The sequence below is a fragment of the Tupaia chinensis genome, unplaced genomic scaffold (genome assembly GCF_000334495.1).
Source record: "Tupaia chinensis unplaced genomic scaffold, TupChi_1.0 Scaffold144276_1, whole genome shotgun sequence".
NCBI classification, from domain to species: Eukaryota; Metazoa; Chordata; class Mammalia; order Scandentia; family Tupaiidae; genus Tupaia; species Tupaia belangeri.
In genome coordinates, this window is record NW_006204133.1 from 6,059,367 (window position 1) to 6,081,097 (window position 21,731).

The 21,731-nt window shown below is 46.6% G+C and overlaps 1 protein-coding gene across 20 annotated transcripts in view; it reads left to right on the plus strand.

The window, feature by feature from the left end:
• The window catches only part of MAP4K4 (mitogen-activated protein kinase kinase kinase kinase 4), a gene marked incomplete at its 5' end in the record, with an annotated part of 213,826 nt that overhangs the window by 156,422 nt on the left and 35,673 nt on the right, over positions 1-21,731 (plus strand). For 12 of the 20 annotated variants that reach the window (XM_014583398.2, XM_014583401.2, XM_014583405.2 and 9 more), the window contains 5 exon segments: positions 289-361; positions 2,573-2,783; positions 17,269-17,430; positions 20,479-20,565; positions 21,122-21,346. In XM_014583398.2, the coding sequence (XP_014438884.1) occupies positions 289-361; positions 2,573-2,783; positions 17,269-17,430; positions 20,479-20,565; positions 21,122-21,346 (758 nt within the window). 20 annotated transcript variants of the gene reach the window in all.

A 21,731-nucleotide genomic window follows, 5' to 3' on the forward strand; every position in this document is an offset into this window, starting at 1 on the left:
TCTCGAATGCCACAGCCGGTGGTCCTCACCCACAGGAGGTGGTCTCGAATGCCACAGCCGGCCTTTCCGTGGACCGTGAGGCTGGCCCAGGGTACTGCCGCTATTCAGTGCGGCGAATTGGTATTTTGCCCTGCTCCCACGTCTTCTCAGGTTCTCCATACAAATGGCTGCTTTTACAAAGAATGCGTTGTCTATTTGGGGCTGTTTTGCTCTCAGAAATGCTTGCCTCTATAGACATGTGTCAGGGCTTGTGAACGGTCCATTTATCTTGTCCCTTTTCTTTTGCAGATGAAACGGAGTATGAGTACAGTGGGAGTGAGGAGGAGGAGGAGGAAGTGCCTGAACAGGAAGGAGAGCCAAGGTAACACGCCAGAGCTACCGAGCTTCATGTCGATGCCAGAGGTCAGGAGATCCTGCAGAGTCGGAAGGAGCCTGTAGTTAGTGCCGTATCATCCCCTGTCCTTTATTCTTTGCCAGACTCCTGTGAATACCCGCCTGGCACCAGTCTCTTGGCCAGTGGCTCCCCCCAGGGGTTGCATCACATCCGCTCCCCAGGCTCTGGGAGGTGTGGGCTGGACACGAGGGCCGCCCCATGTTTCTTGCTATGGGAGGCACCGATGGGGAAGGTCCTGCACTGTGTAGAACAGTCCTGCACAGAGAACTGTCCTGCTCAGGGCCAGCAGGGCTTCCGTTGCAAAGCTGCAGTCTTTCCCAAATGACTTTTTCTTGATTCTGCACTTCCACCATTGATTTCCGTGGTAGGTGTGATCTATAGTGATCCGTGTCATGGTCTATGTTTTGATCTGTCCATAGCTTCCCAAGGTGCAGAGGAGAAGGTTGAGGAGTTAAAACTGGTAGCACGAACCTCATACTGACAGATTAATCAGGAAATAAAGGACGTAGGGAACCAGCAGTTAGCGTAGTGGCTTTGTCGCTGGACTCCCACGTAGTCGACCGCGGTTCGTGTCCCGGACCCGGTGGCTTAAAACTCACGCCGGGCGCGTGTGCGTGCGTGCCCAAGATCCCGAGAGGAGAATGGAGGAGAAGGGATTGCGGCGTGACCATCCCCCCTGGGGGGTGATTTCTCGCTTTCTGTCTCTATGTCTCTCTCTGTCTGTCTGGCGAGCGCACGCGCCCTACAGTGAAAATCTCTCCAAAAAAAAAAAAAAGGAAATAAAGGACGTATGGATTGTAGTGATAGGCTTTTGGGGAAGCTACCTATGATTGATTAACGGAACAAAGACAGGTTATCAGGGTATGTCGAGACCCGTGGGGACTTAAAGCGGAGGAGTGCGAGTTTGAAGGGGAATTTGAAGGGAGAGTTACGGAATTTTTTTGAAGAAATTCTACGTGTTTATTTTTAAAGGTTTTTGTCATAGGGTTATGTGTTCACCAGAGAGAGACAGATAGGGAAAGTAGGAAAATCCCTCAGGGAGATGGCCTCACTGCAGTCCCTTCTCCTGCATTCTCCTCTCAGGATTTTGGACACACACATATGGACCACTTCGCTTAAGTTTTAAGCCTTTGAGTCCAGAGTACAAACTGCCAAGTTGGCCATGTGGGAGTCCAGTGCCTTAAGCACCACGCCACCTGCTGGCCCCAATGTGTGTGTGTATATATGTTTATATATTTTTTTTCTTCTTTTTTTTGGGAGAGGTTTTTTGCTATAGGGCACATGCGCTTCAGAATGACAGAGAGATACAGAGAGCTAGGAAGCAAGAAATCACCTCCCGGGAGGATGGCCATGCCGCAATCCTTTCTCCTCCATTCTCCTTTTGGGATCTTGGGGCATGAACACACCTGCGCCCGGTGTGAGTTTAAGCCACCATGTCTGGGACTCAAACCATGGTCAGCTACATGGGAGTTCAGCGACATAGCCATTATGCTAACTGCTGGTCCCTATATATATTTTTATGTAGGGGAAAATTCGAATCCATTTTAGAGGAAATCCATTTAAAATTTTTGGAATTTTCACAGATTTCATGAGTAGAACAATTGGTTTAGGATAGGAATGTGGAATTCTGAAAGAGGCAGGATAAAGAGATTTCTTTGCCATTCTATTCCGGCTGGTAGGGGAGTAGAAAAGTAGTTCTCCACGAGGGAGGCGAGCTAGAAATGATGCTGTTTGTCTGTGTAATGGCTAATTCCGGAGGGCTCCTTGGGGTTCAACTGCTGCCCTTGGAAATAGAAAAAGAGAGGGGGAGCACGTGACAAGCCCTGGTGGCGGACGAGGCCAGGATGAAGCAGTAGGAAGTACCGCAGAGTGCTCTGATGCCTTGCTGATGCGTGATGGAGGTAAGGTAGTCACAGGGCCTAGGGAGGTAGAAGGCGGCTTCAGCCTTTCCTTTTGTGGAGTTCGCGTCGATGTGAAAATCCCACATAGAAATGTCTTACCAGGCGCTCAGTGGGGCGAAGTCTTACGATGTGGGACTCTTGAGTTGGTCCTGTAACCATCCCTGTGGGTATTGTGGACTCCTTAAGAGAGGGAGTGTAGAAAGGAGCCGGGTGCTGCCACCGCTCTCAGCGGGCAGAGTGACACGGGCGCACCCCTGACGGCCCTGCTCCCCCACAGCTCCATTGTCAACGTGCCTGGGGAGTCCACGCTGCGTCGGGATTTCCTGAGGCTGCAGCAGGAGAACAAGGAGCGTTCGGAGGCTCTTCGCAGACAACAGCTCCTGCAGGAACAGCAGCTCCGGGAGCAGGAAGAGTATAAAAGGCAGCTGCTGGCGGAGAGGCAGAAGCGGATCGAGCAGCAGAAAGAGCAGAGGCGGCGGCTAGAAGAGGTAGACACAAGAAAATGTCCACGTTGACCCTAGTGCTTCCTTTACTCACACTGGTGGCCAGACACCCCCAGGAATACCCGAGGGTCCCGAGGCAGTGCCTTCTTCCTGGCGCAGCCCTTCAGACTGGCAGGCCTTCGCATTCCTGGAGGCCTTGCAGGTCTTCCTTGTCAACACTTGAAGGACCTGCCCCGTGTTGCTCACCAGCATGTTGTGTTCGGAGCGCAGCGGCGGTGTCCGGGGAGAGCCTCCCGCCAGCAAGGCGAGGCCCCCGTTGTGGTTATGTTGCCTGCACAGGCTTGACCTGATTTCTTTTCTGCTCTGGGCCTGTGCGTCCCAGTTGGTAGGTGCATATTTTTCTGAAACTTCAGACTTTTTCCACATGGAAACATTTTTTTCCCTGCATGTCCTATCTTCAAGGACATATGTTTAAGAATAAGGAAGCAAAGGACAGAATTTTAATATGGGATTAATTGTGTCCTATGGGAAGAAAATATATTTGACATTACTTACAAATTTGACTCATTAATACATTGGTAGTGTGGGTCCCTACAGCTTGTACATTTTTGATTCACAGAAATGTATTGTTTCCCTGCATTTTACGGGCTGGGGTCGAGAAGTCTCTTTTTCTCTCTTTACTACCTTTTATTCTTCTCTTTATAGTCCGTATTTCTCATTCATGGTAATTTCTGTTTCCATTTCACTCCTAAACCTTGTCATTTCATTTTTATTTTCTTCTTCCTGAAAAAGAACCTAACAGAACAATAGTAAGGCCTTGTATTGATACCATCCAGTGGAATTTAAATAACAGTTCAGCCTTTTTATTTTTGGGGGAGAGATTTTTGCTGTAGAGTGTGTATGCTAGCTGGAGAGACAGAGACAGAAAGTGGGAAATCAGCCCCCCGGGGGGGGGTGGATGGCCACACCGCAGTTCCTTTTCCATTCTCCTCTTGGGATTTTGAGCACACACACTCACACACGTGCCCAGTGTGAGTTTTTAAGCCACCAGGCCTGGGATTCAAACTACAGTCAACAACGTGGGAGTCCAGAAATGTAAAATGACACCACCTTCTGGTCCCCAACAGTATGTCTTGGTGTTGAGTCTGGGAGTCGTTTTTCTACTCTGTATTTACAGTCTAGATTCTGCAGACCTTTAACAAGTTTGCTCCTTGTTTAGGAAGTCACTGTCTTAGAACCAGCTGTTGGCGTAATGGCTATGTCGTTGGACTCCCACGTAGTCGACCGCGGTTCACATCCTGGACCCGATGGCTTAAAACTCACGCCGGTGCGTGTGCGTTCATGCCCAAGATCACGAGAGGAGAATAGAGGAGAAGGGATTGCGGCGTGGCCATCCCCCCTGGGGGGTGATTTCTCGCTTTCTGTCTCTCTGTCTCTCTCTGGCTGGCTGGCTAACTAAGGAACCTGAAAATACTCAGAGCTTTTAGAAGAAAACATAGGACCTACCTTGTCCTGTCATAAGGACAACTTGACTTTCTGTGCCTTGTTTGGTAGTTTATTTGCAATTCTTTCATAATATTTTTGTTCAGACTTTTTTCTGACGTTCATTGAACATAACAGAAATCCTGAATTAGTTAGAGATTGAGCTGCATATTGGTTATTGCGTTTACTCTATGGGAGTGCTTGAGTTTGGAGGCTCTGACTGTTTCTAGTTGTTTTCTTTTCCTTTCTTTCTTTCAAGAATTATTTTATTTAACTTTATTTAATTTGACTAGAGAGGGACAGAGTGAGGGGGAGGGTGGGGAGAGTGTCCGGGACTTGAACTGTGCTTGGCCGTGTGGGAGTCCAGCACCCTTAATTACCATGCCACCTACCAGTCTCTCTAGGTATTTCTTTATGTAGTTTTCCCTGCTGTCCTTTCTGACCCCAGATGATGCTTTCCTGCAGCAAGTGGCACGGGTTATTTTGGTGCCAAGGCCAATCAAGGAGAGCTCATTTGTAACCCAAGCCATGGAATGGCTTTCAAGCTTCGGTAGTAAGGAGAGCATTCTTCTCCAGGCTCTGCATGTGGTGGGCAGTGAGGATTGCAAGGTGAAGGTGAGTGGTGGCCTAAGAGGTCGGCGTGACGTTGTAGAGTCACTTTGCTTTTTGGCTGAATAGGTGCTAGTGAATTAGGCATGTCTGCTGAAGTGAGAGTTCTGCACATACATGTTCCAGCTAGTCCTTTCATTCAGCTCTCGGTACAGATTGAAGCTCAGGGTCGCCTCTTTGCCCTGCCCCATTTCTCAATCAGGAAAGACGGAGCCAAGTTCCAAAAAGGACATGCTCACATGAATGGAATCCACTGGTTAGGTTCCTGGTGATCTAATTCCTTTTTATTAGCCCAGGTAATGATGAAATGTTGTCTGCACCCTAGGTCCCAGAAAGGCAGTTTGGGAAGAGTTGAACCATAGGTGGTTTGTAGCCCTGTATTGGCATGAAGGATTCAGTCAGAACCATTTGGGGAATAGAGATTGCCAGTTTTATGAATGACGTAAAGATGGTCCACCTCACTCAAAAAATAAGTGACGATTAAAACCGAAAGGAGCTAACAACTTTCTGTCAGCCTCCTAGTTTAAAAAAAAGGGCCAAAGTCAAGGCTGTTGGAGAAATACAGTACAGGTTTTCTCATTCTTTGAAACTGCACAAACCAGGCCTTCTGCCCTGTCTTGAAGAGGTATCATAAAGGTGGATACCTGCCCAGCCCCCAGCCCTGTCTTAGACCCCATGAAACCCAATGACGTCAGCTTCCTCTCCTTTGCTTCTCTGGTTCTATCTACTCCTCGGCCCCTGTCTGACTGGGTGTCTTTTGGAAGTCATTGCAGATGGTTGGAGTCTGTTTCTCAACTTTGTGACAAAGGGGTTGCTTTGTTTTTTCCTTGTTTCTCAGTGGTCTTAGGAGGAGAGGGGAGACTGCAGCCCAGCTGGGAGTGGAAGTCCTGCTGCCTGCCCCTTCCCTTCTCTTCCCTTGCTGCTGCTTCTGTGTGTGTGCTCCCAGAGGCTCTTTCCTCTGGGCTCACTGTGCTTAGTCAGCCTATGCTGAGCGTATTACCCAAATTCGGGTCCCGTAGAATAGGGAAAAGCTCAACTGCTATGTACTGACTTTTCTATTGAGATCTTCATTACACCTTTAGTCCTCTAGAGAACTTTGTATCTAGCTAAATTGTTAATCTTTTCATAGGCCAGCCTCTTCTCCTATTCTGTACTTATACCTCTGTGGGGTTTTTGTTTTTTGACCTCACTGCCTGAGCACGTACACTTGCCAGAGACAGAGCAGGAGAGAGTGTGTGAGAGAGCACATCCCCCACAACTGGGTGCGGTCACTCTGCCATGCCATCCTTTCTTCTCTGCTTCTCTTTCCTGTCAGGATTTGGCGAGTTGGGGCACACCTGCAGATGTGCCCAGCATGTTTTCAAGGGTGCTGGGGCCAGGATTTGAACTACAGTTGGCCACATGGAGTCCTGTTCCAAACACACTTCATTCCACTTCACCAGTATGCTATGGGTCCAGCCCCAGTTATTTTGATTTTGAGCAAAACTGAGTATATTGATGGTATTACCATTGTATTCTAATGGCTTTGTCCTTTTTTTTTTTTTTTTTTAACTGAGTCATGATTTGGAATCCATTACTCCCTGCTTCTATGACATCTACACGTTTGACTAGCATACTTCCTCGTTCTTCATTGGAGTTAATGAAAATATTAAACAACATTGTGTCCTAGAGAAAATCCTATAAGTAATCTGTTGGCTTGTCGGGAAAGTCATGACTTATTTTTCTATGCAAAAATGCTTCATGACTTTTCGATGACCCAGTAAATTCATCTAAGTTAAGATTAGACAAGTCAGTACACTTTGGGTAGTAACGGAAGCAAAGAAAAACATGGAGATGTTAGGAGGAGATTTCCTAAGGAAGATTTGTTTTTGGCAAGTCTGTGGCACCATGACAACTGTGCAGTCGTTTTCATTCATTTCAAACAGCTTAAATGACCTTTTTATATAATAAGGGTCACAATCAGACTTTTAGCTTAATGTTTCTAGAAAGTATTTTTTTCTGTGTTTATTTTTATTTTTTCTGGGAGAGCACCTGACCGGGGTCTCAGTGCTGCCTCGGCCAGACATGGAACATGGGCACGTGTGGGCACGTGTGTACCTGTGTACTTGGGGAGGTCTCTGGACACAAACCCAGAACCTGACCATGTGGGTCAGTGTGCAGAACATTGCATTTTCCTGCTGCACCACTGTCTGATCCCCCCTTTGTCCTTGCCAATCTTACTCCTCCGTGAGATAATGAGCATGGTGTACTCCTGAGCTTTAAATGTTGCCCGTCCAAGTAGAGTGGAAAGCCTCACTTAGGGGCTCTTGATCACTTTCCTGCTCTTTCTGCCTCCCCCTCTCTTCTTCCACACTGCTGAAAAGACACTCAAGACTTCTGTCTCATCATCTGTGGATATAATTTTCCTGCCTTTATGATCTTTCCTTCCAGTGTTTTCAGCCCTGACGTCTCGGTTATCATTGTTTGGAGAAGCTGCTTCCCTCTGTAGAGGGTTCAATGTTCATGTGAGCCTCAGCAGTTTCTTCTCTTGCTTTCTTTTCTACCAGGACACCCAGTTACATTCATTTCTCTCATTTCCACAAGTCCCTAAGAGATTTCTACGCATCCCAAGGTTGAATTTTAGAGGGGTGGGTGGAAGTGGAAGAAATTAGAAAGAATTTTGTGTGTAAAATGGGATTAGTATTGATGTTAACTTTTAATACTTGGAAGACATTGACCTCTGTCAGTAAAAACCTGATAAACCACACCACATATTTCTTGGCTCAGATCTTAGAAGGAAGGCAGTCACTTCTTTCCCCCAAGTGCTTGCCAGCAGGGTTCCCATGCTTTTGAAAGGATTAGGAACCATTTCCTCACCCCTCCTGGCCTCCAGAAAGGCCTTTGGCACATCATTAGCACATAACACCAGGAGAACCTGTTAGCGCTGTTACCTTTCATAGCTCCACCTTTACAGTGTGCTGTGATCATGGTGCCCTGGCAGGCAGTGCCCCTGCAGCCGCATGGCCGTCTTACAGAAGGGTGGGTGACTGTCTTGCCTTTAAGAATTCCTTCTAAGTTCTTAAATTACTCTCTTGGCATCATAGTTGGGTGCTTGGTTATATTTATAATTAAATGGTCTAAAAGTTAATTTAATCAAGCAAGTATAGTATTATTTGTTATCTAAAAATACGGAAAAAGTTGTCTTTTCAGGAGAGAGAAATAGTTTCTCTACTATGGATTCTTCGGAGCTTGCATATGAAAATAACTCAAGAATTGATAGTAGGGATCAGTAGGGGGTGCAGTGGTAAAGGCACTGGTCTCCCACATGGCTGACCACAGTTCGAATCCCAGACGTGGTGGCTTGGGACTTTTCTGACTTTTTCTCTCTCCTTGTTTCTGTCTCTCTCTGGTCAAATTAAAAGTATAATAATGATGTGAATAAGATTAAAGAAGATAATTCTTTTTAAAAAAAAGAGTTGATAGTTTATGTGTGCAATAACATGACCTCAAAAGTTCTTAGAAATAGCTGAATCTTGAAGAATGGGGTGATTTACTGACATGCGTTAGTTTCCACTAAAGCGGAGGAGTCCAGTCACATGTATTTGAATGGACCCGTTATCAGTACATCTTAGAAAAGTTTTTAGAATTGTGAGATGCAAGCGTTGCTTTAAATACCACACTAGAAAGGGAACTTCAATAATGAAAGTATAGTCAGAAAAGTACACACTTCTATCCATAGGCATGCTTGGGAAAATTTAAATAATAAGGAAATCTTATCTTGAGAGATTTGGAAACTTCTTCATAGCCTCATGCAGTCTTTTTTTTTTTCAATTAATTTGATCCTTTTTATAAGAAAGAATGATTTAAGGAAATAATATTGACATGACTTTGCAGAAGCTTCAAAGGATTATATCATGTTTGTCATTCTTAGTGGGGTATACCTGAAAAGGCATGTCATTACAATCCCCTGGGTTTTGTTATTTGAAGTCAGAGGCAGAAAGTTAATCCAGTGTGGACTGATATTAGGTAGTTAATGGTTTATAAGTATGTTCCTTGGGCCATTTCCTTTTGAGGGTCTAATGCAAGAGGCTAACTAGCTTTTCACCTTACTCATCTATTTAAGTGTGCTTACTGAGGACCTTCTGTAACTTTTTAATTATTCCTCTCTGTACCTCTCCCAAATTTAGGGCCTATTCTGACTATAGTGGTTTTCCAGATGGTAGTTTAAAATCTTGCTCTTGGTCCCAGCTACAGTTGTGTTAGAGCTGAATGCAGAGTCGGCATCTACAACTGAAGAGCTCTTTACCTTGGTCACTAGTCCTTCCCCCCGGCTGGTTTCCTAACCAGGGCTTGCCTAGTGGGAAACTTCACCACTCTCCACATAGTCTTAGGAGTTTGTCATGTACATGACTTACCTTACTGATGAGATTCGAAGGAAAGGGTTTGTCTTTATATAATCTTTGTATACCTGCGATGCTTAGTACATATTTGTCAGATGACTGAGTCACTCATAATCTTGTGTGTATATCTGGAAAGAAAGAGCTTGTTCGAATTTGTGCCCACTTGAAAATGGACCTTGGGCTTGAGATCTTTGAGTCTCAAAGCCACCTCAGTACTTCAAAGGCCCTCGTAGGATATCCTTGAGGCATTTGTAAAATAAGAGGCATTATCCAGTCCTTGTTCAAGACTTTATGCACTTACTTGGTGATCTTGAAAAAGTTGCTTTGGATTTTATAGAACCCAGAGATATGAATGTGTTCCTGGTCTTTCACCTCTTATTGCCCAATGCTGGCTACAGTCACAGGGTTTTTATCTTGACTGTCATCTGCTAGATATGAGAGTCAGTCAAGTCAAAAAGTATTGCATTCTTAGGACAAGAATGTGTGATATTTACTAAGGAGAACAGTGATGGGTAAGACATGTTTTCTGTTCTCGGAGCATGTGGCTTTTGTGTGTGTTGATCTGGTAACCAGAAATATGATGCTTTCACGTGAAACGAAAAAGAAACAGCCTTTCAGAGGTCTTCATTGGGCAATCCATTTTTTTTAGGTTGCCTATTTCTATTTGTAAGATGTTGATTTGCTTACTTGTTTTTTCTTCTTTGATAGTACATTTTTGAATTAACTTATCGTAAATTTTAATTTTAGTTAATTGAATAAAAGTTCATTATATTGACTTTGAAAAATGATTCAACAAAACAACTTGATGCTTGCCTTACGTTCACTGAGAAATCTCCCTGAAATGGTTATGCAAAAACAAAAATGCTATAAAAATACAGAGATGGCCAAAATAAAGGATACCAAATTGTGAAATTAGATTGTGTGTGGAAGATCACAGAGAGACAGAGACAGAGACAGAGAGAATAAATACACTGAGACTTCCCCACTCCAGGCAGCCAGGCTACCATTCTCTCCCTCGTTAGCAGGAGCAGAGGCCCTCTGGGAAAAGTGAGCACCAGGAACTCAGAGCGCAGAGCAGTCCCGTGTAACTCACCGTGGACGGAGAGGTACTGACCCAACAAGGGCTTTACCTGGAAATCTGGACACTGGTCAGTGTGACCGCAAATGCTCACCTCGCTTAGCCCCCAGAATGCTGGCAGCCACACTTATCACACATGCCATCTCTTATTCTTACACCGTTTTCTCAACCTGGATAAGATATTGGGAGGACTCCCAGAATATTGTGAAGATTGCTCTGGAGATTAGTGACCAGTCCTAAGGAAATGCAGCCCCAGTGGAAACGTCAGGGTGCCTCACCATCCTGTCCGTCTAAAGCCAGCTGTTGCTAGGTACTTTTTATCTCCTTTTCATCCCTGATCGTTTGCTTTCTGGTGTCTTTAATGTAAACAGATCGCCAAGATGGCAGACACTAAAGGAAATCCGTAACATGGAAGATTTTGAAATAAAAAGAAGGAAGCAGAGATAACGTAGGGAATAAGGAAAACCACCTTGTATACGTACACATGCACACACAAAGGCTTGTCTGAGAAAAGGGAGAGGGGCCAGCTGGCACGGTGGTAGCATATGCTCTGCAAGGCTGACCCACATGGAAAGGTTCTGGGTTCACATCGAGAGACCTCCCTGGGTTTCTCAGGGCCGTTGTGTGCCCATGATCCAGGGCTGGCTGAGTCTGGGCGTGAATGACAGCATTTGGACCCTGATGTGGGTGGTATCTGTCTCTCTGTTCATAGATGAAAGAAATAAACTTAAAAAAGATAGAGAAGAGAAAATACATTGATGAAACAAGAATATGCAAAAAATAGAGAAGAATTTTGAATTAAAAAAAAGAAACACCTTTAAAAGTATGGAGTGGGGCGATATAGATGCTGATGGATAATAGAAAAAAAAAAGATAAATCAACAGGCAATCCAGAATGTCCAACTTCCATTCAGTGGATATTCTAGTAAGTGAATACTTTAGGGCAAACACAGTAATAATATAAGCAAAATTTCCAAGCAAATTTTCCAGAACTAAGTAATAAGATTTCCTGGGTTAAAAGGCTCTTCAAGTACCCAATACATAAATGAATGAAGACCCCCCCCCCCCAAAAAAAAGCAGATACAGCATCTTGAAATTCTAGAATATTGAGGATGGAAAGAAAGGCCTAATGGCGGCATGCGGGACCAGATGAAGAGTGGCTGGGGGAATGTAGCCGGTACTAAGTATGAGGGATCCAGGTGGTCTCAGTTTCTCCAGGTGCAGCATCAGAAACCAGATGATGACGGAGCAGCACCGTGGAAACTCTGAATCAGATAAGGTTGTTTGTATAGACTGAGGGTAAATAAATATTTTGAGACATGCAGAGTCCTCAGTCTTTTGCCTCTTGCTCACTCTTCTTCAAGAAGCAGTGGGAGAAGGTTTTCTTGGAAAATAAAAAGGTAAATGACAAGTTCCTAGAATCCTTGTCATTCTAGGAACTGGAGATCCTGTGCAGGAAAGAGTCCTAAAGGATTTCCAGGAAGTTGGTGAGCAGAACTCTGGGATGAGACCAGTTAGGTGTGCAGTGTAGAAGAAGAAGTCTACCAGAGCATTGAATTCCAAGAAGAAAGAAAGAATAACTAACTGCTTTAATGGGTTTGAAGGGAGTTTTAGGGTAATACAAGACTTTATTTATAGATATTTTTGTGATAGGCCCAAGGAAAACCCCCCAAAAAAACAGTTAATAACTCCTTGAAAAACTAAAGGAAAGTTACTAGTACATGACTCAATCATGGATGTGGTTCTCATTTTCTCAGAAATTGTCATAGGACTATATTGAGAGGACCAACAGTTAGCGTAATGGCTATGTCGCTGGACTCCCACATAGTCGACCATGGTTCGCGTCCCGGATCCGGTGGCTTAAAACTCACGCCGGGCGCGTGTGCGTGTGTGCCCAAGATCCCGAGAAGAGAATGGAGGAGAAGGGATTGCGGCGTGACCGTCCCCCCTGGGGGGGGTGATTTCTTGCTTTTTGTCTCTCTGTCTCTCTGTCTGGCAAGCGCACGCGCCCTATAGCGAAAATCTCTCCAAAAAAAAAAAAAGACTGTATTGAGAGCATGGGGTAGGGTGGTGCCATGGATATTCTTTAGACATTAATAGATGGCATCTCATCTAAGGCACACACTTATTTTTTATTTTTTTAAGATTTTTGCCATAGGGAATGTGGGCTCACCAGAGAGAGAGACAGTGAGAGAGAAAGTGAGAAATCACCCCCCGGGGAGCTGGCCACGCCGGATTGCCTCTCCTCCATTCTCCTCCTGGGATTTGGGGTATGTACACACAAGCACCCGGCATGATTTTCAAGCTGCCATGTGGGGGACTCAAACTGCAATTGACGATATGGGAGTCCAGCACCCTAACCACCATGCCATCTTCTGGCCCAGGTGGATACATTTTTAAAAAAGGCTCTATAGGCATGTTATTTAAAGAGAAGGATGGAAATGCTGTGGGGAAAATGGAAAACTTTAAAAGTGCTTATCCTTATCCTTCGGGAACTGGGAGTTATACAAGTGGGACAGCTTGTTTTTGACATATACCTTTTTGCCTTTACACTTTACAATCTCTTTAGACTTTCACAATTTCCTACTTAGTACTGTGATTAACAGTTTTACGACATAATTACAATGGAAAAAGAAAAGCATTTGAGCTACCCATAAGAGCAGTTTGAATTTGCCTCTCAGTAGCATTTATTGTGGTTAGACTAATTAGTCAAGATCTCCCACTGCATTGGGGGCCCTATCCTCAGTACAGCTGGAAATAGTCAAGGAAATAGATTCTGCACATTTGTCCACTGAGCAGCTTACTGCCTGGCAAGGGAATGTGCGTGCTCTCAGAGTCAGAACCCATGGTATTTGCCAAGGTCTTGTGACTCTAGCTGACAACAGCACGGGGATGGAAGGCAGAAGGGATGGGATGAGAAATGGGTGTGAGTCTGAGCTAAGGCCTGCTCTGACGAGGACACGGGAGCTCTAAGCCAGAGGATGAGTATGTGGCAAGCCAGCGTTCATTCTGGGTTGACCCCTAAACCTTCCTACCCTGGCTCTGCTTTTCCTCTCTGGAGACACAGGAATTTGAATCTTGAGGCTGGTTGGAATTGCATGCTGGACCATGTCTGGACTGCCAGCTGTGTGGCAGCCAGGGTGTGGTGAGTGGCAGTCCTTCAAGACCTCATCATGGCCGCATCCAGCAATCAAACTTAAGTTGTTTTGTCATCCAACTCTTTTCTGGAGGAGTCTCTGCTCTAACAGGGCTTACTTTCAAGTTAAGAATTCTTAATAACCAGCATAGCATGTAAAGAAATGGCAGTAACCACGTCTAAGGCTGCAGTGGGGTGCCTGTGGCTAAGTGTGGTTAAGTTGCACACGCTTGCCATTAGTCAGAAATGGAGAATGTGCCTCTGACAGGACTATGGCTGCTCATAAACTGGGGCGCTCATTGCATACATCCATTTGTAAAGGATGACCAGAAGATACAAGTGAACAGGAGCCTTCATTGTTGATGCTGGACTCCAGTGGATGACTAGGGACGTGTTGTCTCAGCCCTTCATCTGCCTCCTTGGCCTTTCCTCTCACCACACCAGGCGCACTCCCAGAGTAGGGCATGGAGGGCCAAGCCCACACCGCCATACTGTGCACTGCTTGTGAGAAAAGTGTAAAAAAGTGTTTCCCTGCTTTGACGACTCCTGTGGAGTGTGCCTCGTATCACTCCTCACTGGGTGATTTTCTCTATCTACACTTAGGAAGGGGAAGCTTGGGGAGGGGAACAGGCGTGTACGATGCAGTCAGGACCAGAACCCCTTTTAACTATCTTACTATTTTAGCCACTTTATGTATCTGAAAGTTGCATAACTCAGTGTATTTTATGTATTTTAAAACAGTCTCTAAGTCTGTCTGTGTCTTCTGTCCCCCCCCCCCTTTTTGAGAGAGAGATTTTTGCTATAGGGCGCATGTGCTCGCTGGAGACACACACACACACACACACACAGAGAGAGAGAGAGAGAGAGAGCCTTCATAATCACCCTCCAAGGTGGGGGTGGCCATGCTGCAATCCCTTCTTCTTCATCCTCCTCTCTGGATTTTGGGCATGCACACATGCCCGGGGTGAATTTTAAGCTGCCAGGCCTGGGACTTGAACTGCAGTCAACTACATGGGAGTCCAGCAACATAATCATTACACTATCTGCTGGTCCCCTGACCTGTTCATGTTAATCTGACCTGCTCGGGACCTCTATTCTCTGAAGCTAAAGCAGAATTTCCAGGGTGTAGATGCTGCCTGCCTTTCCTCTGGTCTGACTTTGAGGGCAGTTACTGCTTGTCCACGTGGGTGGCTCACTGCCTGCCTTTCCGTTGTGATTGTGAATTTTTCTGCTCTCTGACAGCAGGGTCCTTTGGACCTGGCTTCTGGGTGTGTTTGCTGACCCCAGTTTATCCTCGCACGTCGCTTCTCCGTTGCGCATCTCAGGTGTCCTCGGCTTCCTCCTGCTGGTCCTGCTTGTTGATTGCCACTAGGCCCGGATTGGGCTCAGAACTGCTCCAGTGCAGTCTCCCATGGTGACAGGTGGAGAGCACGGGACACGCTCCTCCCCTGGGCCTGCAGTCCACGGTCACCCCTTCTAGGGAAACACTCAGGTTGTACCCTTTAAAACTGATGAATAAGAGGTTTTAGTCTTCAGGTGTTCCAGAACTCTTTTTTGTTTCATTAGTAATGTATTTTACTCAACAAAATGTTCGAAAGATGTTTCTTTGGAAAATGTGGGTAACCAGGAATATCATAGAATTAAATAATTTGTGTTTAAACAAAGTTATTTTTCCCAGTTGGCAGTCTTTAACTGATTTTTATCATAGTTGAGAAATGGTTATGTTCTTAGCTACTGTGTATTTATTTTCAGTGGTGTTCTGGGGGAAACTGACGTGTTCTTTCTGCCCATGTTTGAAAAGTTGAAAGACATAAAGGTCTTAGCTTAGTTTACCCTGAAGGGACAGGCTCCAGGAACGCTGTTCGGATGTGATTTTTGAGTACCTTACCTCGAGTTCCTGTGTTATGTGTTCATGGAGTCCCAGGGTAGGAGGAAATGGTTTTATTTATTTTTTGGTACCTTTTTTCTTTTTGAGGAAGGAAAAGTGTTAGCTGTCTGGAAACCAGTGCGTGAGCCGTGCAGCCCCAGCCCCTGTGGTGGGGGGCACAGGGCAGAAGGCAGGACATGGCACCTGTGCCCTCGATTCCCCCTGGTCCTGAGCATCGACCAGGCCAAGGCCAGGAGCTCGGTGTTGGCGCGAGAAAGCCTCTCTCTGGCTGCCGAGCCCTTTTGCACATGAACTGTTGCTCTCAGCCATCCTCCCTGATTGGGGTTTGAACACAGACTAGGAGACACATCACATGAGGCAGAGTGGGTTTTGGAATTTAGGACAGGTGGCTTAGTCACTAAAGTTGTCTTTTTTAAGGTTTATCTAACTTCAGAGAGAGAGAGATAGAGAGACCCACACGCTCAACAGTCTTCATGCCACGATCACCCCCAGGTTCACAGCCTCGGATTGTGGCACACACGTGCCCAGCGTGTTCAGAGAAGTCTCTGGATGCAAACCAGAACCTCCCCTGCAAGTCAGCCTTGCAGAGTGCTGCTTACCTCTGTGCGACCTAAAGTTTGGTCCTCAAAGCTGTAGCTTTTAAACACTAGAGCAGAACACAGAGCAGGAGCACTGTTCTTCTGACCCCACCCTCCTCCTCTTGGAAGGCTGGAGAGTTTTGTGCATTGAATTCTAAAAGACAGTGGGAGAAAAGACCCAAACCTGTGTAATGAAAGAGGTGAAACCAAGAGAGGCCTCAGATTTCTTTGAGAATAATGCTGATAAAGTACTAACTAAGGCCAGAATGCGGAATCATTTCTGGCCGGAAGAAAGGTCCTCATGTTAACACCTTTCTTTACATTTCTCAGGGAATCCTTTGGGTAAGGTTTGTGCCGTGGGGTGCATGTGTTCACGAGAGGGACGAGACGCAGTAAGAAGGAAAGTGGATAGGAAAGAATTTGTTCACTTTCTTCTGGTGGAAAGGGGCTGGATGCGGCATTGCACTGTGCGCAAGAGCGGGGGCAAGGAGCTCTTACTGGCCCTTGAGGGAAGGGGGCCGTGGTTCAGTACTTGGGGTGATCCATCTGTCGGTCCCCGGGTTGCTTGGTGGTTATCTCTGGATGTCATATCTGGCTGCTGTGTTCTCACACGTATTCATCCTTAGTTTTGGTGCTAGCTGTTGACAGATAGAACAATCTTTATGTCCGCAGGCAGGGACTCAGAAAACACAAGGTTAGCTATCTGTGATGAAGTCAGGAAAGGACCAACTGTATTAACTTGGGAAGAAAAAGGAAGGAGAAAGAATGTCCAGGAGTTTTGGATGGGCCTTTCTCTAAGGCGCCAGCGAGACTCTGAATTAACCCTTTCTCATCCCTAAAGCGCTCTCCTCCATTCTCCTCCTGGACTCCTGGGCAAGTACTCACATGCACCTGGCGTGATCTTCAAACATTTAACCCTTTCAGTAGTGCTTTTTTTGAAAATTTATCTAGTAATAATAATGGTGTCTCTTTTTTATTGTCAGTTCCTCTTTTCCTATCATGTGCTTTCCCCTTCCCTCTTTCTTTGCCCTGTTTCTATTCTGCTTCTTTCTTATGTCTTGTCTTTTGATTGAGGGCCCTGGGAAATTCTGTTAATGACACCCAAGCATAAAGCATCCCATATCCCCTATTTGCTGTGTTACAGTGAACAGTGGAGGGGAATCGTTAATGAAATCAAACTACACCTATAAGGGTTCACCGAAGCACAGCACTTTTGACCAGTATTTTCACGGCAGCTGTTACATGTGGGTCCAGGAGGCAGTAGAGACGGGGTCCACAGACTTTGCCTCCCTAGCATCGCCCTGCAAATGAGTGGTCAGGAGACGAGCACTCGAGACATAGCGGGAAGGGCCCTGGTCATTCTGCTTGTTCTCTCACACAGCAACAAAGGAGAGAGCGGGAAGCCAGAAGGCAGCAAGAACGTGAGCAGCGAAGGAGAGAACAAGAAGAAAAGCGACGTCTGGAGGAACTGGAGAGGAGGCGTAAAGAGGAGGAAGAGAGGAGACGGGCAGAAGAAGAAAAGAGGAGGGTGGAGAGAGAACAGGTTCGTTCGCAAATTATGTTCCAGCCGCTCAGCCGTGAAGGTGCTTTGTTTCTACACCTGGGGGTACGCTGGGGTTAGGGCAGACAGCACACGTGCGTACACATGTGCGTGCGTACACATGTGTACACACGTGTACACACCCTCAGGACTTGCAATGGTGGGAGATGGGACAGCATTTGGAAGCATACTAGTGAATCGAGTCTCTAGTCTTAAGCGAACTGTGTATTATACTTTAGAAACCTCTTGAAACTAGCTAATGATTTCCGATTAGTCTAATACCTTAAAAGATTGTTGAATGTGTCTCCTCAGGCTTGGCTTAAATTCTGTGAACACCAAATAGCTGGAAGAAATTTTAAAAAGAATTAAAAACCAACTGTAAAAAATTTCTTGAGAGAAATGTTGAAATACTTAGTGCTTAAAGTGAATTTTGTAACATGCATTTGCAAATTACTCCATGCTTATGCAGCATGGGAAAATAATAAACATGTTTAGCGTGTTCTTAAATTTTGGCTCTTTCAGCCAAAAAAGATCAAGGCTTTCTAACATTTGTAGCATTTTATTAATGCTGGGTGTCATTTTATTGGGAATATGTTTTTGGTTCCTGAACCATCTGTATACACCAAAATCATGCCCAGTATCTTTGCTTTTCTTTGAATTGATCACTCTTTGTTATAATAAGCCTTGAATACAAGAAAGAAAGGATATGAACGAGAATTTTTGGAGGAATTGGGACCAGTGTAAATAATACGTAAACTTCATATTTGAAATGCTCATAAACCGTTCCTGGTGAGAACCGCGTGCCTGGGGTTTTCTGAGACCTCGGCTTACCTTGCTTGTCAGGGTTTCCCCAGGCATGTCAGCGATTCTGTCACCTTATCGATGTTACCACCCACTTCTCTGTGTAGTGTATGTACACACGTCCTGTGTGCGTGTGTGTGTGTGTGTATTTTAACATTCCACCTACATTTACGCTTGAGGCTGCAGAGAGGAGAGAGTGGACGCCTTAAAGAAGGGAACCTCCGAGGGATAACTCGGCCTTGCCTGGGAGCGGGGTGTGATGCTGGTGCTCCAGTGGCAGCCATGAGACGCGCATGGCAGGTCTACACTCCTCCTCTCCGAAGTGACATCAGACCCCCTGCTTTCTTACGCTTCTCCCTAGTAGTAGTTCCCACATCAGCAGGGCTCTAGGACACATTCCATTCTGGCCTAAGTGTGTCTGCGTGTGTACGAGTGTGCGGGATCTTGTCTCTTTGCCTTTGTGATCTGAATACGATGTGATTTTTCTGGTTGTCCCTGTGACCGGAAGGCAGAGGACAAGTACTAACTTGACCTTTTACGTTAAGATTCGTTCTGTTTTGTTCAAAGAAGAGATGGGTTGAGATCCCGGCCCCGCAACCTTCGTGAGGGCAGGTGCCGGCGCAGCGAGTGTCAAGGAGAGCGAGGCACACTAGGACGGGCCTGAGAGCCTGGGTCAGAACCAGGCGTCTTCACCAGCGGCCTCGGAGAGGAGCTTCCCCTGCCCCTAAGTCTGACTTTTTAAAGCTCCATTTGCTTTATGAGAGAAGGATTCCTAAGGACATTCATGTTCTGTTTCCCCTTTGGTTACCCAGCACTCTCCTAAGCAGAATTGTTGGCTAGCTGGAACTTCAGCTGTGACTGTGGCCATGCTTATTTGTGCGTGCCACGATACAAGGGGTGCTCAGTGGCAGACACTCTGAGACGTGATCCGATTCAGGGTGAGGTTTCTCCTGCTCCTCAGTCTACCCCCTTCTAGAGCAGGTACTTAGCTTTCTTCCCTGTCACAAAGGAAACCTCTTTGGCTTGTTAGAAAGTTCGTGCTTTTCAAAGTTATTTCAGACCTACCTCCTGTTTGAGCCTCACAAAAGAGCCCTGAGAAGGACCAGCGGTTAGCGTAATGGCTATGTCGCTGGATTCCCATGTAGTCGACTGCGGTTCAAGTCCTGGACCCGGTGGCTTAAACTCACGCCGGGCGCGTGTGCGTGTGTGCCCAAGATCCCGAGAGGAGAATGGAGGAGAAGGGATTGCGGCGTGGCCATCCCCTCTGGGGGGTGATTTCTCACTTTCTGTCTCTCTGTCTCTCTCTGTCTGTCTGGCGAGCGCACGCGCCCTATAGCAAAAACCTCTCCCCCCCCAAAAAAAAGAAAGAAAGGAAAAAAAAAGAGCCCTGAGAGTTGGGAGAGGAGATTTTTTATGCTTTTCTCAAAGGAGGAGACTGACATAGCGGGCGGTGAGGAGCACCCTGGAGGTTCAGGGCCCGGGCCCAGGCCTCCTAGTTTCTCTGTCCATTAGAACGTGCAGGCCAGCTCCAGGGAGGGCTTATTGACCTGGTTTGCATGTGTGTTCCTGTTTGCTTTGTCACAAAGGTCAAGCATTCTCTTCTCATTGAACATCCTCGTTCTCTTCTCATCTGCACACACTTACCCCATCCACCCTCTCTGTACACATGTGCATCCCACGTAGAGCCAGGACCTCTCCCCGTGCGAGAGCTGCCCGAGTCTGCCATTCTCTAGCCCGGCTCTCAGAATGTCGTCATCCCAGGCCCCTTCCGCATCCTCAGGGAGAGCACAGATTGTATTTGTTCTAGTTAAACACGAAGCAGGTTTTAGTCACCAAAATTGGTGATCCATGATTGTTATAAACGATGATAAATAAGCAGGTGTCTACTAATCAGAAGCCCCCAATTCTTTGTAGTTCAACTCTTGATCTCTCCGGAGTTGACCGTCCTTATAAGGAATGGCGTCCTCCAGAGCTCTGCATCTGTCCCTACCTGTGGGGTTCTCACAGAAATCATTCCGACACCGCGAAGTCTGTGGTTGGAATGTCATCCTCATTTACTAGACTCTGTTGGTCTTACTGGCCAACTTCAGGTTCTTGGAAAAGTCTTTAATAGCAGATGTTTTAAAGGTATTCACTCTAAGTGACTTCCCACTAATGGTGATTGGAGCACATGGGTCTGGGTACCCCGTTCAGGTGGTTCTGGTGCGTCCTTTTGGATGAATTGATTGCTGGGTAATTTCTGTGTGACAGGAGTATATCAGGCGACAGCTAGAAGAGGAGCAGCGGCACTTGGAAATCCTTCAGCAGCAGCTGCTCCAGGAGCAGGCCATGTTACTGGTAACGCCCCGCCTCTGTCTTGTTCTGTTGTGTCAGGGCGTGTTCCTCCCTCCCCGAGTCGGGCAAGCTGTGGTGATCACCAGGCCGTTTTGGTTAGCGCCATGGGTGACCAGTTCCCACGATCAGACTGCTGGGGCACATGGCAAGTGGCTTGTACTCACTTTCCACTAGGGAGTTACTGTTCTCATGTGATTAGATAGACGCGGTTTCAAACAGACCTTGACATTCAGGGAACGGACTAGAATGCTGAGGGCTGTAGGTTCAAAGCGCGTCCAGAGGATTCTCAGCCTAGTACAGACACCCCTGAAACTGACGTTGGTGGCGTTCTCTCTCCCTCTCACCATCTCATGGTATTATCGTTACCAGACCTACAGCCGTCAGATTTTTCCACAGGCGATACGCTATTTAAGATCACAGCCATTCCGCTTTGCTATAAAACAAGGGGGTGGGAGGGTAGGAGAGGTATTGTCTTAACAACAAAAATAGGAGCACATCCAGAGACGAGGCGAGCTCTCCAGTGTCCCGTAGATTTAGTGTTATCCTCTCCCTCTCCAAGGAGTGCCGATGGCGGGAGATGGTGGAGCACCGGCAGGCAGAGAGGCTCCAGAGGCAGTTGCAACAAGAACAAGCATATCTCCTGTCTCTACAGCATGACCACAGGAGGCCGCACCCGCAGCACCCGCAGCCCCCGCAGCCCCCGCCGCAGCAGGAAAGGAGCAAGCCCAGCTACCACGCTCCCGAGCCCAGAGCCCACTACGAGCCTGCTGACAGAGCTCGCGAGGTACCGCCGCCTCCACGGCCTAGGCAGGGCCCCATGGTGGCTCCTCTCTGGAACGTAATCTAGTCCCCCTTCCGAACTGGGTAACGGGAGTACCCTGGGCCACAGGGATCGGCTCACGGATCGCCGGCTTTGCTTTCTAACTGGAGGTTAGGAACCGAGGTTCAGCATAGTGGAGGGACTTGCCCAAGATCTCACCTTTAGTTGGTGCTTTTACTGTGACAGACCAGAGTATGCCTCTGTTTCAGATCTCAGATGAATGGGGAACTAAACGAAAAGAAAACTTTATGGCAGAATCATTCTTAAAAATGTAACAGCGAGGGAACCAGCAGTTAGCGTAATGGCTATGTCGCTGGACTCCCACGTAGTCGACCGCGGGTCGCATTCC